Genomic DNA, 14,380 nt, shown 5'->3' on the forward strand with positions numbered 1-14,380 from the left:
ATGGTGTGTATGTGGGGAAGGGAGGGAGGAGGATGTGTGTGTATAGACTTAGGCACCTCGGGCACATGTGTATAATTGGACATGGAGGCCACAAGTCTATGTTTGTTTTCTTCAGTTGCTCTCTACCTTATGTTTTGAGTCAGGGTCTCTCATTGAACCTGGAAATTGCTCATTTAGCTAGGCTGATGGAGTGAGCTCCAGGGACGTGCCTATCTCCACGTTCCCAGAGCTGGGAATATAGATACATGTTGTCACACTAGCTTTTTGCATGGGTGCTGGACATCCAGACTCGGGTCCTCATGCATGCAAGGCAAGGACTTTCCCGACTAAGAGCTCCCCAGCCGTGAGATTTATCTTTATATGTCTGGCTTATTTTACTTAACATAATATCTTCCATCTTAATATTGTTGCAAAATAAATTTATTTTTAACTTGGAAAAAAATCAAGACTTTATGAAATCTGTATCATAAGAAGCTATCCTGAGCTTCACATGGAAATTAAACTGGATCAAGGGAGAGGCAGAAAGCAGGAAGACGTGCTAAAAGACTTAAGCTTTTCCTTTTCAAAAATAAACAGAACCTGGTATTAGGAAGTGGAAATACAAAGGAGAAATTGGTTGCAGACATTTTGGAAGAGGAAATATATGAAATTAGTGAATTCTTTGAATATGATATGATTAAGATGACAGAATTAGAAACTCACACAATGAGAGAGACCTAAAGAATATATCCTATAATTAGGGGAGGGTGTGAAGGGGGACAAAAAGAGATTTTCAGCCATATGGGACAGATTAATTAAATTCCACACCCTCCCCAAATGGAAAGACTAGGAAGACTGTGTCCATAGTGAAATGCCTGTAAGTTTTTATTTGTTGAAGAGAGAAACAAATGAATAAACTAGAAAGTCTCTGTGATACTGTCACTTCTGGAGTTCTACCGTGAAAAGAGTTAAGGCCACCTGGCCTGCTGTGCTTCCGGTCAGGACCGTTTCACTCTTTGCTGTGAACAAAGCTGACAGTTATGCCCTTTGAAAACTTGATATATTAGATAACTGTGCGTAAATGACCTTTATTTGTTCTGAGCTAAATAACCAAGGTTTCTTTGTTTCCTTGTGAAATTAATTTTCCTCCCCGTTCTGTCATTTTACTTTGGAACTTGTTCTAGGTTTTTGTTTTTTAGTACTTTAAACCAATACAGGGTCAAACTTGGTTTTAAAATGTTTGTACCCAGAAATGTGGACTCATATGAACTCATGAAGAACTTTTGTGTGTTTGGAGCGCCTCACTCCCTCTTTTTGGTGGTCTTAGTATGTAGCTCAGGCAGGCTTCTCAGTTCTAGTTTGGGCTCTGTCTCTAATTTGGCATATCATTTGAGTATCAAGAAACCTCAGAACTTTCCCTAAAACACAGGACTTAGAGTTTAGGATTTCCCTGATTATTCTACTTCTAAGAATGAGAGACCATGAATTTTAAGGCAAATGAAGAGTGTGGAACATTGAGGCCACATGTTAATTGAATCCTTCATATTTAGTCAGTATGTGGCATTTAGAAGCTACAATGGTAAACAAAATAGAATAGGGACATTGTTACCCTCTTGGGATTGAAACCCAGTGAGGAGTCAGTAACAGATATTGAAAATTGTTTAATTCTGTAAAAAATAAATATTTTGAGAATATAGATTTAAAGTATCAAGTAGGGTCAGTGCATGACTGTGTGGACACATTTGCTTGCCTTGATTACAACCGCAGTGCTAGTGTATCTGTATGTTTAGAAAAAGGAAGATGTGTACTTGGGAAGTGTAGAGCTAAGTTCTTTTGATCCACATTAAACATCTGAACCTATTATAGAACAAGATAAAGTTCTTGATTGAGGGTGATTTGCCATGCTTGTCATAGGCTGATATTCTAAATCTGCACATATGTTTTGTTTCATGTTTATTAATGTGTTATATGCCAATGTAGGTACCTTGCAGATAGAAGTATATTGAAGAAAAGATAAATCTTCTTACTAAATTATTATAAAAGTGTCTCAGAAATCCTTCACACTATTGACAAAATGCAGGATATTTCCAAAGCATCAAGAAATCATATTCTACTCTGTATTTAAAGTAGTCCAGACTAGGTCTAGAATATATATATTCTAGATATATATTTATATCTTTCATGCATTATATATATATCTCATGAGGTTATGATCTACTAAGAGTTTAATATCTAAAATCCATAGGTATTAGAAAAGCACTATATCATATATATACAAAAGTTTGAGGTGGTCGTTTACACCTTTAATCCAGCACTTTGGAGGCAGAGGCAGGCAGATCTCTGTGAGTTCGAGGCCAGCCTGGTCTACAGAGTGAATTCCAGAACAGCCAGGGCTACACAAAAAAGAGAGGTGAGTGAAAAGAAGGAAAAGGAAGGAACAAAAGAAGGAAGGGAAGGAAGGATAAAGGGAAAAGGAAGGAAGGGAGGGAAGGAAGGAAAAGCTAAGCACTGTATAAAAGGGAGCTGGTGCCTGCTTGTCTATCCTGGGGATTGGACCCACCTTGTGCACAGTCAGCAAATTCTCTACCTCTGAGCTACATCCTGGCTTTTCTACTTTGAGACAGAGTGTCACTAAATTGTCAGATTGACCTCAAACTTTCAGTCCTTCTGCTGGGATTACAGGGGTGGCAGGCAGCACAGTGCCTAGCTTGACGTCTGTTTTGATGGTTAGTTATTGGGGCATTGATAAATCTACAGGTTGGATAAAGGCTTAACATACCTAAAGGCTAAACAGAACAAAGCAAGCAAACAAAACTCACTAGCAACAAAAATCTTTGTAGGTTTTTATTGTTACTAGTGATAGTCATGATCTCATCTCTTGTTTTAACCTTGGTGCAGATCTGTGTCTCCAAATAAGAATACTGAGAAAAAAATCATGGGGATGGTCATATTTCCGTGTCATGTTTAAAAGGAGCTGAATGTTGGTTTCTTTGTTTGGGTACCCAGAGTTCTTCCACACTTAATGGTGTCCCAGCTGTTTGACTGAGGGTCCTTTGCTGAGGTTTACTTCCAAGAAATGGAGAGAACTAGATATTACTTTGTGTCAAAATGGAACAGTAAATATTCTTAAGACTTGCATTTCTTTACTGAGATCTCATACACGTCAGAAGCAAGAATGCTGACTCCTGACAGCCCCGCATCAGCTTCTCTATATCACCAGGGAAACCACTAGATGGTGCCGTTAGTCATTCCTTCTTACAATGCGTCTTTGGTACTTGCCTACCAAAACTGAGTTACAACTAGCTATTTTAATTTCAAATTTACCTAGAAATTTGTGCATGCGCATGTGTTCATACACACAAATAAGTGAATAAAAGTTTAAAACATTTTTTCACAATTTTTTTAAATATTTATTTATTTATTTATTATGTATACAATATTCTGTCTGTGTGTGTCTGCAGACCAGAAGAGGGCAGCAGACCTCATTATAGATGGTTGTGAGCCATCATGTGGTTGCCGGGAATTGAACTCATGACCTTTGGAAGAGCAGGCAATGCTCTTAACCACTGAGCCACCTCTCCCTTTTAAACTTTTTTTTTTTTTTAGTTTTTCGAGACAGGGTTTCTCTGTGGCTTTGGAGCCTGTCCTGGAACTAACTCTGTAGACCAGAGCTGATCTCGAACTCACAGAGATCCGCCTGCCTCTGCCTCCCAAGTGCTGGGATTAAAGGCGTGCGCCACCACCGCCCGGCCACAAAATTTTAAAAAGAGAGAAAAGTAGAAGAAACTGGGGTTGGCAAGTTGACCTGCAAATTAGCTTACATGCATGCATATGTATCACACACAGAGACACACATACACGGGGGGGGGGGGAGGTGCATGCACAAATGAATGTAAAAATAGCCAGCAGTGTTGGTACATGCCTTTAATCCCAGCACCCTGAAGACAGAGGCAGGCTAGTCAACAGAGCAAGTGCCAAAATAGACAGGGTTACACAGAGGAACCCTGTCTCAAAAAAAAAAAAATCCAAAATTAGTAATAATAATGATGATGATGATAATAACAAAATAATAATAATAAACAATAATAAAGTCAAATTAGAGATAACAAAGCTTGTGTTTGGTTTTTTGTTGTTGTTGTTTTGTTTTTTGAGACAGGACTTCTCTGTGTAGCCCTGACTGTCCTGGAACTTGCTCTGTAGACTAGGTTGGCCTTAAACTCAGAAATCTGCCTGCCTGTGCCTCCCAAGTGCTGGGATTAAAGGCATGTGCCACCACTCCCTGGTTTAAGATTATAAACATGATATTTAGAATAGCCTTCTTAAGTTTTTAAAAATTTATTTCTTTATTTTATATCCCATCCACAGTTTCTCCTCCCTCCTCTCCTCTCATCCCCTTGCACCCACTTCAATCCACTCCTCTTCTATTTCTGTTCAGAAAAGGGCAGGCTTCCCATGGATATTGACAAAATATGGAATATCAAATTGTAGTATTGTATTAAGATTGAGCAAGGCAACCCAGTAATTTTTAAAGTTTAGAAACTATATTAAAATATTTTTGATGACCAAAATCATTATATGTCTCTTGAAAACATCTTTAAAGACATAGCTGAGTAACAAAGATGATATAGTAGAGACCCTTCATAGAGTCATGAGTCAGTATTGACAGCAAAGAATTATCTTTTACTATGTGTTTCTTCATTTGACACACATTTGCTTACTATTTCCTGTACGCCAGACTTGGGAGATATAAAGATTAAAAAAAAGAAACACTGCTTCCTAGGAGCTTTCTGTTCAGGGGAAGAGCTTATTTCAGTTTGTTGAAGAATGTGTTAGGAATATTCTCACCCACTCAGTTATTCTGATATAAATACCTAAATATGTACACAGTATTTTGTATTTACACTACCCAGTAGCCATATGTGACTATTAAATTAGATTAATATGGAATAAAACTATCAATCCTGAAGCACAGTTACATATTCTTTCCATCATCGTAGGAGGGTCTGTTGAACCATTGCCATTCTAGAGTTAACCAACAAACTAGATAATATGTTCACTACAGGCTGTGCCCTGCTAGAATTTCTTGCTTGTTCTTTTCTCTCTGTTACCTTATTAAACTTTCAATGCACATTTATTATTTAGGTGGTAGGAATTAGGAACAAAAGTATAATTTGTTCATATTTTCATGGGAAAACTCAGTCAGATAAACAATTAGAAGGCAACAGAATGGGCACCATGGTAGGATTTGTACAGGAAGTTCCAGCGAGAACACAGGAAACAGCTTACAATCTCCAGGGATAATGGAAGACTTCCACAGAGGTGATGATTGAACTGAAGGATAAGTAAGAGTTACACAGGTGGGAGGGAAGAAGAACGCTGCAGGCAGGAGGATCAAAGGCATTATGAAAAGAGACTGGTGTGCAAGGAAGCTAGGCAACCTTGTTTGGAAAGAGTTTAAGGAAAGTCTTAAGAGATCAGGCCAGAGAGATAGGCAAAGGCCACTTTTAAAAGACCTTAGTCTTGTTTTACTGTGAGGGTGATGGTAAACCATTAAAGGATGCTAAACTCTGAAATGTCCAAGTAACAATTATATCTGACATTAATCACTGGAAGAAGAGGAAAGAGAAGCAGCCAATAGAGCGGACTGGAGTGTTCATTAATCTAAGCAAGAAATGCTGATGGCTTCAGAGAAGAGAGAGAGTGGAGAACAGGAGAGACTGTAGAACAGGAGAGACTGTATTTGAGTTTTAAAGATATAAAGGGAAAATATAAAGTTGCCAGTCAAATTGAGTAGCCTGTTATTACAAATACTCTCTGTGCTGCATGATTTGAGATTGTTAAGTTACCTGCCATACCTAAAAAATATTTGAGAGAAAGCCCTGAGAGTTATAAACTGCTGCTTTGTCTGAAAAGGAGACAGTATGAGAGACTGAACACTTAATCAGATTCTGGATCAATGGATCAAGTGCCAGGATGCCAGATTTAGCTATGTGGTCCTGGGCAAGTCACTTCACTCTTAATTTTTCTATGCCAAAAAACAAAGAGCTGGGCACCTTCAAACTGGGTATTCTTTGCTTGGAAGATTTTATAAGCTGTTCGCCAAAATAAATTGTTACAGTGATCAAAGCAGATGGTATATAAGAAAGTGTTTTATGATCTGGAAGATGCTGTACAAATTTGTATGATAATTTTGACACTAAACTCTTGGGTTTAATGCCAAGCCAATGAATTTAACTATTGTATCTTAAACAAGAATCAAGGGGGAAGAAAAATGATAGTTTTCTTTTTAAGACTTCTGGTGCCAGGCATTTTACCATGGCCTGGTACACTCCAGAAAATTGTTCCACCATTGGTCTCTTTCTGAAGTCAGAGATGGTGGCACACACCCATGATCCTACCATGGGAGGCTGAGACAGAAGGACCATATGTTTGGGAATTAAGAATATTACAATTACAAGCATGGTTGAATTTGAGCTGTTTTCTGTGTCTTACAGATAAAATTAACCTGTCTTGTAGGAAGGCCTTATGTGATCCTAGGTTTTTTTTTTAATTTTAAAGATTTTTATTTTTGGTGTATGTAGAAGTATTTTGTCTACAGGTATGTGTGCACACCGTGTGCATGCCTGTGCCATGGAGAACAGCAGCTGGGGCAGATCCCTGGAACTGGAGTTAGAGATGGTTGTGAGACACCATGGAGGTTATGGAAACTGAACCTTGGCGTCTATAAGAACAAGTACTCCTAACTTGTGGGCTATCACCCTCTAGAAGACCCTTATTTTTAACAGACTGTTATAATTGTTCTCATCATTCTTCAATTAAAGTCTAATAGGAATAGAGAAACTTGGTTATCTAGAACATAGTAAGGACAGGTAGAGTTGCCACTGTAGGACGCCTGCCATTTTTCATTGTGGGCAGTACCATTGACAAGTCAATTAGCTATCAGGTGAGAAGTGGTTAGATCTTCTTGTTAAAAACTTGTCTTCTGGTTCTAGAGGACCCAGCAAAGGTGAGTTTAATCATCTGTTTCATGTCTTTACCTGGACCCCAGCAGAGACCCAAAAAGTGTGTTTGTGTGGTGGCAGTGATGGCACCTCTTAGTTAATTATATTTGAAAGGTACACATCAAAGTGACTTATCACCCATTAGCCAGGTTCTTTTGCACTGTAGTACACTCAATTGCTCGGGAGGCTGAGGCAGGAAGACTATTTGAACACCCAAATGTGAACCCAGTGTGGACAATTTATGGAAAGGCTATCTAGAAAAAGAAAAAAAAAAGGAAGGTACAGGCAAGAGAGGCAGACACACACACACACACACACACACACACACACACACACAGAGAGAGAGAGAGAGAGAGAGAGAGAGAGAGAGAGAGAGAGAGAGAGAGAGAGAGAGAGAGAGACTGGCTCTTGAGTGAGCCTGATTTGAGAAGAGGCTCTTGTCTACACCTGGCTCCCTCTTTTTTTTTAAGTTTTAAATTATTATAAAAAGGTTTTCTTTTTTTTTAACTGATTTTTATTGAGATCTACATTTTTCTCTGCTCCCTCCCTGCCTCTCTCCTCCCCTTCAAACCTCTTTCAAGATCCCCATGCTCCAAATTTACTCAGGAGATCTTGTCTTTTTCTACTTCCCATGTAGATTAGATCCACATATGTCTCTCTTAGGGTTCTCATTGTTGTCTAGGTTTTCTGGGATTGTGATTTGTGAGCTGGTTTTCTTTGTTTTATGTTTAAAAACCATTTATGAGTGAGTTGAGTTCTTAACTGTGACCCCCCTCCTCCGGTAGTTGGTCAGCTGACCCCCCAGCTTAGGAAGAACAAAGGAGAATGTTAAGCAGAGAGATGGGGAGAGAACAAGAAGTGAGGACAGAGTATTTAGAAAAGGTAGACAATCAACCGAATAATTCTGAACGTTGTAGCACAAAGAGAAATAAAAGATTTTAGTGGTGAACTATGAAAAAATATTGGGAGTAGTCTATTCAAAAATTAAAAGACTAATACACTTCACAAAGTGCTGAAACAGAAAATTGATGCTTGAGGTGAAGTTATTATCCCCAGAAAGTAGGAAGTTACTCTGAACTTTGTAGTCCCCTAAGAGGGGAGGCCAGGTAAATTAGGCTGTGGTAAGTTTTCATTTGTTTTTAATTATGTTAGGTCTTTCTAAACTACTGTTTTATACAAAATCAACTAAAACTTAAGATTTAGTTTTATTTCAAGAGCAACATAGAATTATACATAACCTCTAAATACTGACTTGGTTAAGTTCACATGTGAACTTTATACAGTGTTTCTATGAAAACTGAGATATTAGCAGGAGGAAGAATCAGAGACACTGTGTAAAAATGGTGGTGTTGGGCAGGCGAGATGACTCTGCAGGTAAAGGCAGTTGCTGCCATACCTGACAACCCAGGTTCCATCCCTGGAACCTACATGGTGCAAGGATGGAGAGAATGGACTCTGGAGTTGTTCTCTGACTTCCACATGTAAGCGTGGCATGTATGTATGAACATATGAACATGTACACACAAGTATTTTTTTTTTTAATGATGGAGCTGGAGAGAACTAGATCCAGTAGTTAAGAGCACTGGTTGCTTTCAGGAGAACCTGATTCCAGGTGCCAGCACCCACATGGCGGCTCACAAATGTTTGTAACTCTACTTCCAGGGGGCCTGACACCCTCTTCTTGTCTCAGTGGGCACCAGGCACACATGTAGTGCATAGACATATATGCATGCGAAATCCCATACACATAAATAAATTTCTAAAAAATTTAAATGGTAGATTCTTGTATCTGGGAGGCAGCTCAGTAAAGAAAGTGTCAGTCATACAGGCACAAGAACCTAAATTTAGCTCTCCATCCCCACAAAAAGGCCAGGTGTAGCAGCAAGTTCCTGTAATCCTCAAAATAGTGAAGCAGAGATGGGTGTATCTTGGAGCTTGCTGGTCAGCCATTATCGACGAATTGATGATTTCCAGTCTCACCAGAGCTCCTGTCTCAGAAATTAAGTGTAGCACAATTAAAGAAGACACTCCACGTTGATCTCTAGCTTCCACGTGTACACACATGCACACCAACTTATTCACACTCATACAGTATGTTTGCATACTCGCGCGTTCGCGCACACACACACACTATGAAGTCCTTTTAAACTAATCTTCTTTCATTTAAAATAAAGTAGAACGGAAATGCTCTTTTCTGGTGCTGAAACTGAACTGAGGGCATTGTGCTTGCTTTGTAAACACTCTGCCATGGAAGCTATGTTAGCCCCCTTCCCTTTTATTTAATTTGAGACAGGATCTCCCTAGGTTGTCCAGGCTGACTTTGAACTCTGGCCTTTATTGGTCGGCAGTTCTCCTGCTTCAGGTACCTAAGCAGCTGGGGTTGTAGGCCTGACCCAGCAGTCAATGCTGTTAGGATTAAAATTCTTAAAATACAAAAAATATTGAAAAAATCTTGAATTTAAAAAAAACATCTTGTCTTAAGATATTCTTTAATGCATGGTGTTGGTTGCACACCCTCTTAATCCCAGCACTCTGGAGGCAAAGGCAGGTGGATCTCTGTGAGTTCAATCCCAGACTGGTCTACAGAGTGAGTTCCAGGACAGCCAAAGATGTTACACAGTGAAATCCTGTCTTTAAAAAAAAAAAATTCTCTCCTTTTGAAGACAAAAATTCCTTTATGAAAAACAAAAGTGGCTAAGTGACATGGTCAGACGTTCTTGAATTCATCAAATGTTTTACCTGTGGTCTGCATGTAAAGCTCACCTCCTACCTTGGTATCTGCCTCTTGTTGCTGTTAGCTAGAGGTAGTTTTTATAGTGCATGCCATGTAACTAAGCTGACGTTTTGAGCTTCGTTGACAGCCATGGAATCAGTAGTTTCAAAGTGCTTCTGTGGTTGTTCACCTAAGGCCAAAAGAGTCAGACAACTTCACTTTGATTGGAGTCTGTTACTCCTGAACTTGTGTACGACAGTCCTTCGAAATCTCTTGTGATTAAAGGTTGTAGATTAAATAACAGTTTAAAAGTTTTATATTATTAAGTATTTGTGGTAATAGGTCTGGAGAACATATCAGTAGAAACTGAAGTTTGTAAGCGGTCTTTGTTTACAGTGATTGTGTATAAATATTACATTTGTAATGAGTCTTCTCCTAATTCCCTTTTATGTTCTAAATTTTTGAAACAGTGTTTGCCAGCTCTGAGCCTGTGCCGGGATTTCAAGGGGACACCCTGCAGTTGGCATTCATTGACCTCAGACAAGTAAGATGTGATGATGCCCTCCACTTACTGTTCTGTCTGCCTCATTAGTTTATTCTTAATGGTACCAGAGTGTTTGCTTGCCCTGAAAAACCCATCTTTCTCTAAACTCGTGTTCATTACAGTGTCTCAGGTTTATCAGCATTCTCATAACGAGAACTTGATTTATTCGTTTCTTGCAAATATTTTTTATAACTTTGTGGTCATATAAAAATCAGTAGTAGTAACGTTGTTAGAGCTCTGGAAATTATTACTAGAAAGTCACCCCTTGTTTAGCATTTTATTAATGGTAATTTTTATAAATTTTTGTATGCCACCAGAAAAAGGGATAAAACTAAGTTTTAAAAAAAATAATTATTTATTCTCATATATTTTTTGGTAAGAATGTTCAAAGTTTAGTAACAAATGTGAAGTCTTTTTTTCTGCTTTGTATTTTTATTTTATTTTTATTCACTTTTAAATTTTGACATTTCTGCTCTGTTGTATTCTTTATTTTTCTTTCTTTTTTTCTATCTCATATTTTTTCTTCTTAGTCTTTTCTTCCTCTTTCTTCTTCTTTTTCTTTTTCTTTCTTAATCCTAGGATTAAGGAGCTTAGTAAAGCGGGGAGTCAGAGTGTGTGGAGGAGGGGCGATCCCTGAGAGGGTTCAGGAGTGCTAGATTGACAGCAGGACTGACTGCTGTCCTTGGCAGGAAGCCTCATGGAGACTGATTAAAACAAAGGCACTGTGGTCAGTCTGCTAATGATGCTCATTCCCCTGAGGACGGAGGTGACCCGTGGTGAAACTCCAGCCTTGTTATGAGCAGAACCTCAGCACACTCATGTCGACAGGAAGACTAATTTGAGCATTTAAGAAACTCTGATTTCAGTAAATGTTTGGGATTAGAGCTCTTTTTGCTATTCCTGTACAGCCAAAGTGGAGTAAGTACTTATTGGCACCTGTGTATTCATTTGGTGAGGAAGTGTGATTGAAGTAGATACAAAATAGTATAAGGTGATTTTATTCTGTGGTGTTTGAACACCCTTTAGAGCAGACTGGAACCCGAGTAAAACCATGGAAATGAATGCTGTTCTAAGTCGGGTTTCCAGGGATGCTGAGAAAGCCGTTTCTGTAAGGCACTCACTTCTTCTGCACACAGTCAATATTTAGAATACTAAATAACAACAAGATGGGCCAACAGAGACCATCTTCTGGGTAATGTGGGCCTATAGTCAGCTAGCCATGCTAAGTTGGGAAGGGTAGCCGAGGAAGTCACTCCGCTTTGCTCCCGTGTGCTGAGGAGGTAATTGCAGTAGCTCCTTTCAGAGGACTTTTATTTGTTATTGGAGGAAGATGATCTAATACAGAAAGCTGAATCTGTAGCAAGTTGGAAACAGGGTTAACTGAGTTTTCGTTTCTCAGGCAGTTTATGACCCTCTATTAATGTTCTCCAACTCAGAGGAAATGACTGAGGGTACGTCCCTTACTTGTGAGGGATCTAGTCACAGAGATTTTCTGTTTTGCAGTCTGTAGGATTATGAATAATACCACATAGTTCATGAAGATGTCCCTAGGGGGATGAGCATGTAGCTCAGCTGATAGAGCATGTCCTAGCACACCTGAGGTCCTAAGTTTAAGAAACAAACAGCAACAACAACAAAAAAACAGGCAAGGAGGTGAGGTGACACACTCTGGTAATCATAGCTACAACCTGGCCCAGCAACCACCACAAACAAACACAGGCCTTACTTTGCACTTTAAAAAAGAATCCTTTTTTTTTTTTTGTATAGATGTGTTTGACCCCAGTTGCCTTCCTTCACAGAGTCATTGTAGACAGCATAGATGGCCAGTTTATAAACTGAGTGGTGGTGGCGCACACCTTTAATCCTAGCCCTTGGGAGGCAGAGGCAGGTGGAGCTCTGTGAGTTTGAGGCCAGCCTGGTCTACAGAGCTAGTTCTAGGACAGAAAAGCCCTGTCTTGAGGAAAAAATAAATAAAAAAGGAAAGAAAAAGATAGCTATTTTGTAAGGCATGTATCTCTCTAGGGGATTTTATTATTTATTAAAGTACACTTATAAATATTAACATTTTGAGTCGGGACTGAAAATATGTGCACTTAGAAGATGTTAAGTTCTGGTTGACTTCTCTTTTAAATGTAAGCTGTTTGAGAGACTTTAAAGTGGACTTCAGACACCATCTATGAATGTGCGTAATTATGAAACCTGTATGTGTAGGGAAAATGCCATTTTACAGGGATAGTTGGAAGCATTAACACCACTGTGCCATATGGTGGTCAGTAGAAGTGGAAGAGACTCTTGAAAGAAAAACTCTGAGGAACTAGTTGATTATGTTAATTTTTTTCTAGTCTTAAAAGGGGCTTAAATTTTGTTTTTTATTAATGTTGAAATTTAGTGATTCACTGTCCCTAGACTCTCATGCTCTTGCTTTTGGCTGCTATGTCACTTTGGCCATAAGTTAAGTTTTATGAGTTTAATGGTATAGATTTAACCAATTCAAAAAGGTAGCTGTATTTCACTGCATCTGCTTTTAAAATAATTTGCAATCACATTATGAAATATACAATATAAGAATAGGCAAAAATCAAAATTGATCTTGAAAATGAAAGTCTTGCATGAAATCATCCAAGTTCATTCTGTCCAGTGTTATTGATTATTTAAATACTGATGCTTTAAAGTTTTGGTAGTGCTTTTACGTCTGACTTCATCAATAGATATTATAGTGTCTTTACCTTTTTGTGAAGGAGTTTATTGTCAGACATAAATGGTGCTTGCACATTTATTTACATTTCAGTTGAGTTTCTGCACTTTTCCTTCTTTTTTTCCCTCTGCTCTGTGATCCATTTCTGTCTTAATAGGGTGGCTGACAGTTCTTTTCAAGTGTACTTAGAAAGGCAGGCAGCTCTTTTCATAGTGTGTATAAGGGTCGCACTTCTGGTTTTTAGTTTGAATTTGATACTGCTTCATGAATCGCTGGGTATGAAAGATTAGGAAGTAGGTCCAATGGTCAGATTTTACCTGCCCACCCGGACTTTGCCCTGAGGTCAAACTCCTGATATTTGCTGCACTGAATAGAGGAGCTGATGACAAGTGTGAGTTGGTACAAAAGGAAAGTTAGAACCATATCAAAGCTGAAGGCAGAGAACTGGGACTCAGTGAGAGACTGTGGTTAAAAGATAGAGCATCAGGAATGCCCTCCTCTAAAGAAAAGGAAATAGCTGACCTGTGAGTGAAAAGACTTTATCATCCTGCCAATCACAGACTTGCTAATGGAAGCCAGTTATCTCAACAACATCTTAAGACCTACTAGCCTAACAGACAGTGTGGAGGATTAGCAGTCCTGGTGCTGCTGCCTGGCCAATTTAAACAAGCCATTTAAACACAATTTGTACTTGTAAGGTTTTCTTACAAATAAGAGTGGTCATCTTCCTGTATGAAATTTAGTCACAAAATGATGGTATTTTATATACTTATTGGTCTTGCCTTTTTTTTTTTAAATTCAAAGGCATTTAAAAAAAAACCAAGTGAACTTAAATATGTGACATTCTTTTGATAATATACAAAAACCTTATAGTTTGAAGACTATTTTACTGTAAGATTGTGTGTTTAATATACAGTGTTCAGAGGCAACCCATTTCTAATACAGTAGCAATATTTTACTAAATATCACTGGAAATGGAATATCACATACAAATACATTTTTCTGGTTAGCTAACATTGTATTTTAACCACAGAAACTTTAACATTTTGCCATTTTGATGAAAAAGTTTATAGCTTTTCAGTGTGGTTCTTACAGCTGAGCATCCCTGGCTTCCCTGATGCTGGCATTAAGTCTTATTTAGTGGGTGCTGTGTAGCGTTGTGGTGAGTTTCTTCAGCTGACAAGATACTGCTTCATTTGAACCTTCTTTGGATAATATGTAGAGTTTTAAAATGATTGAGAGGTTGAGTAATAAGGTGGAGTTATAGCTAACCAAACAATCTCTTGCTTCAAAAAAAAAAAACTGTTAGCTGAAGTTTTCTTATCACCCTTGAACAGTATTTGCTGAAGTATCTTTCTGGGAACACTGATTTCTTATGATGAAAAATGTTTCTTCAAAAAAGGTTTCCAAACTGGGAGTATAGCTCAGTTGTAGAAGAACACTTGCCT

The 14,380-nt window shown here is 38.5% G+C and overlaps 1 protein-coding gene across 1 annotated transcript in view; it reads left to right on the forward strand.

Moving 5' to 3' along the window:
- Positions 1 to 14,380, forward strand: part of Exoc6 (exocyst complex component 6) — a 138,929-nt gene that overhangs the window by 96,354 nt on the left and 28,195 nt on the right. Inside the window, exon 20 of the mRNA XM_075973922.1 lies at positions 10,164 to 10,237. Within this exon, the coding sequence (XP_075830037.1) occupies positions 10,164 to 10,237 (74 nt within the window). The remainder of the gene's footprint in view (positions 1 to 10,163; positions 10,238 to 14,380) is intronic.

Source organism: Microtus pennsylvanicus, chromosome 5 (assembly GCF_037038515.1).
Source record: "Microtus pennsylvanicus isolate mMicPen1 chromosome 5, mMicPen1.hap1, whole genome shotgun sequence".
Lineage (NCBI taxonomy): Eukaryota > Metazoa > Chordata > Mammalia > Rodentia > Cricetidae > Microtus > Microtus pennsylvanicus.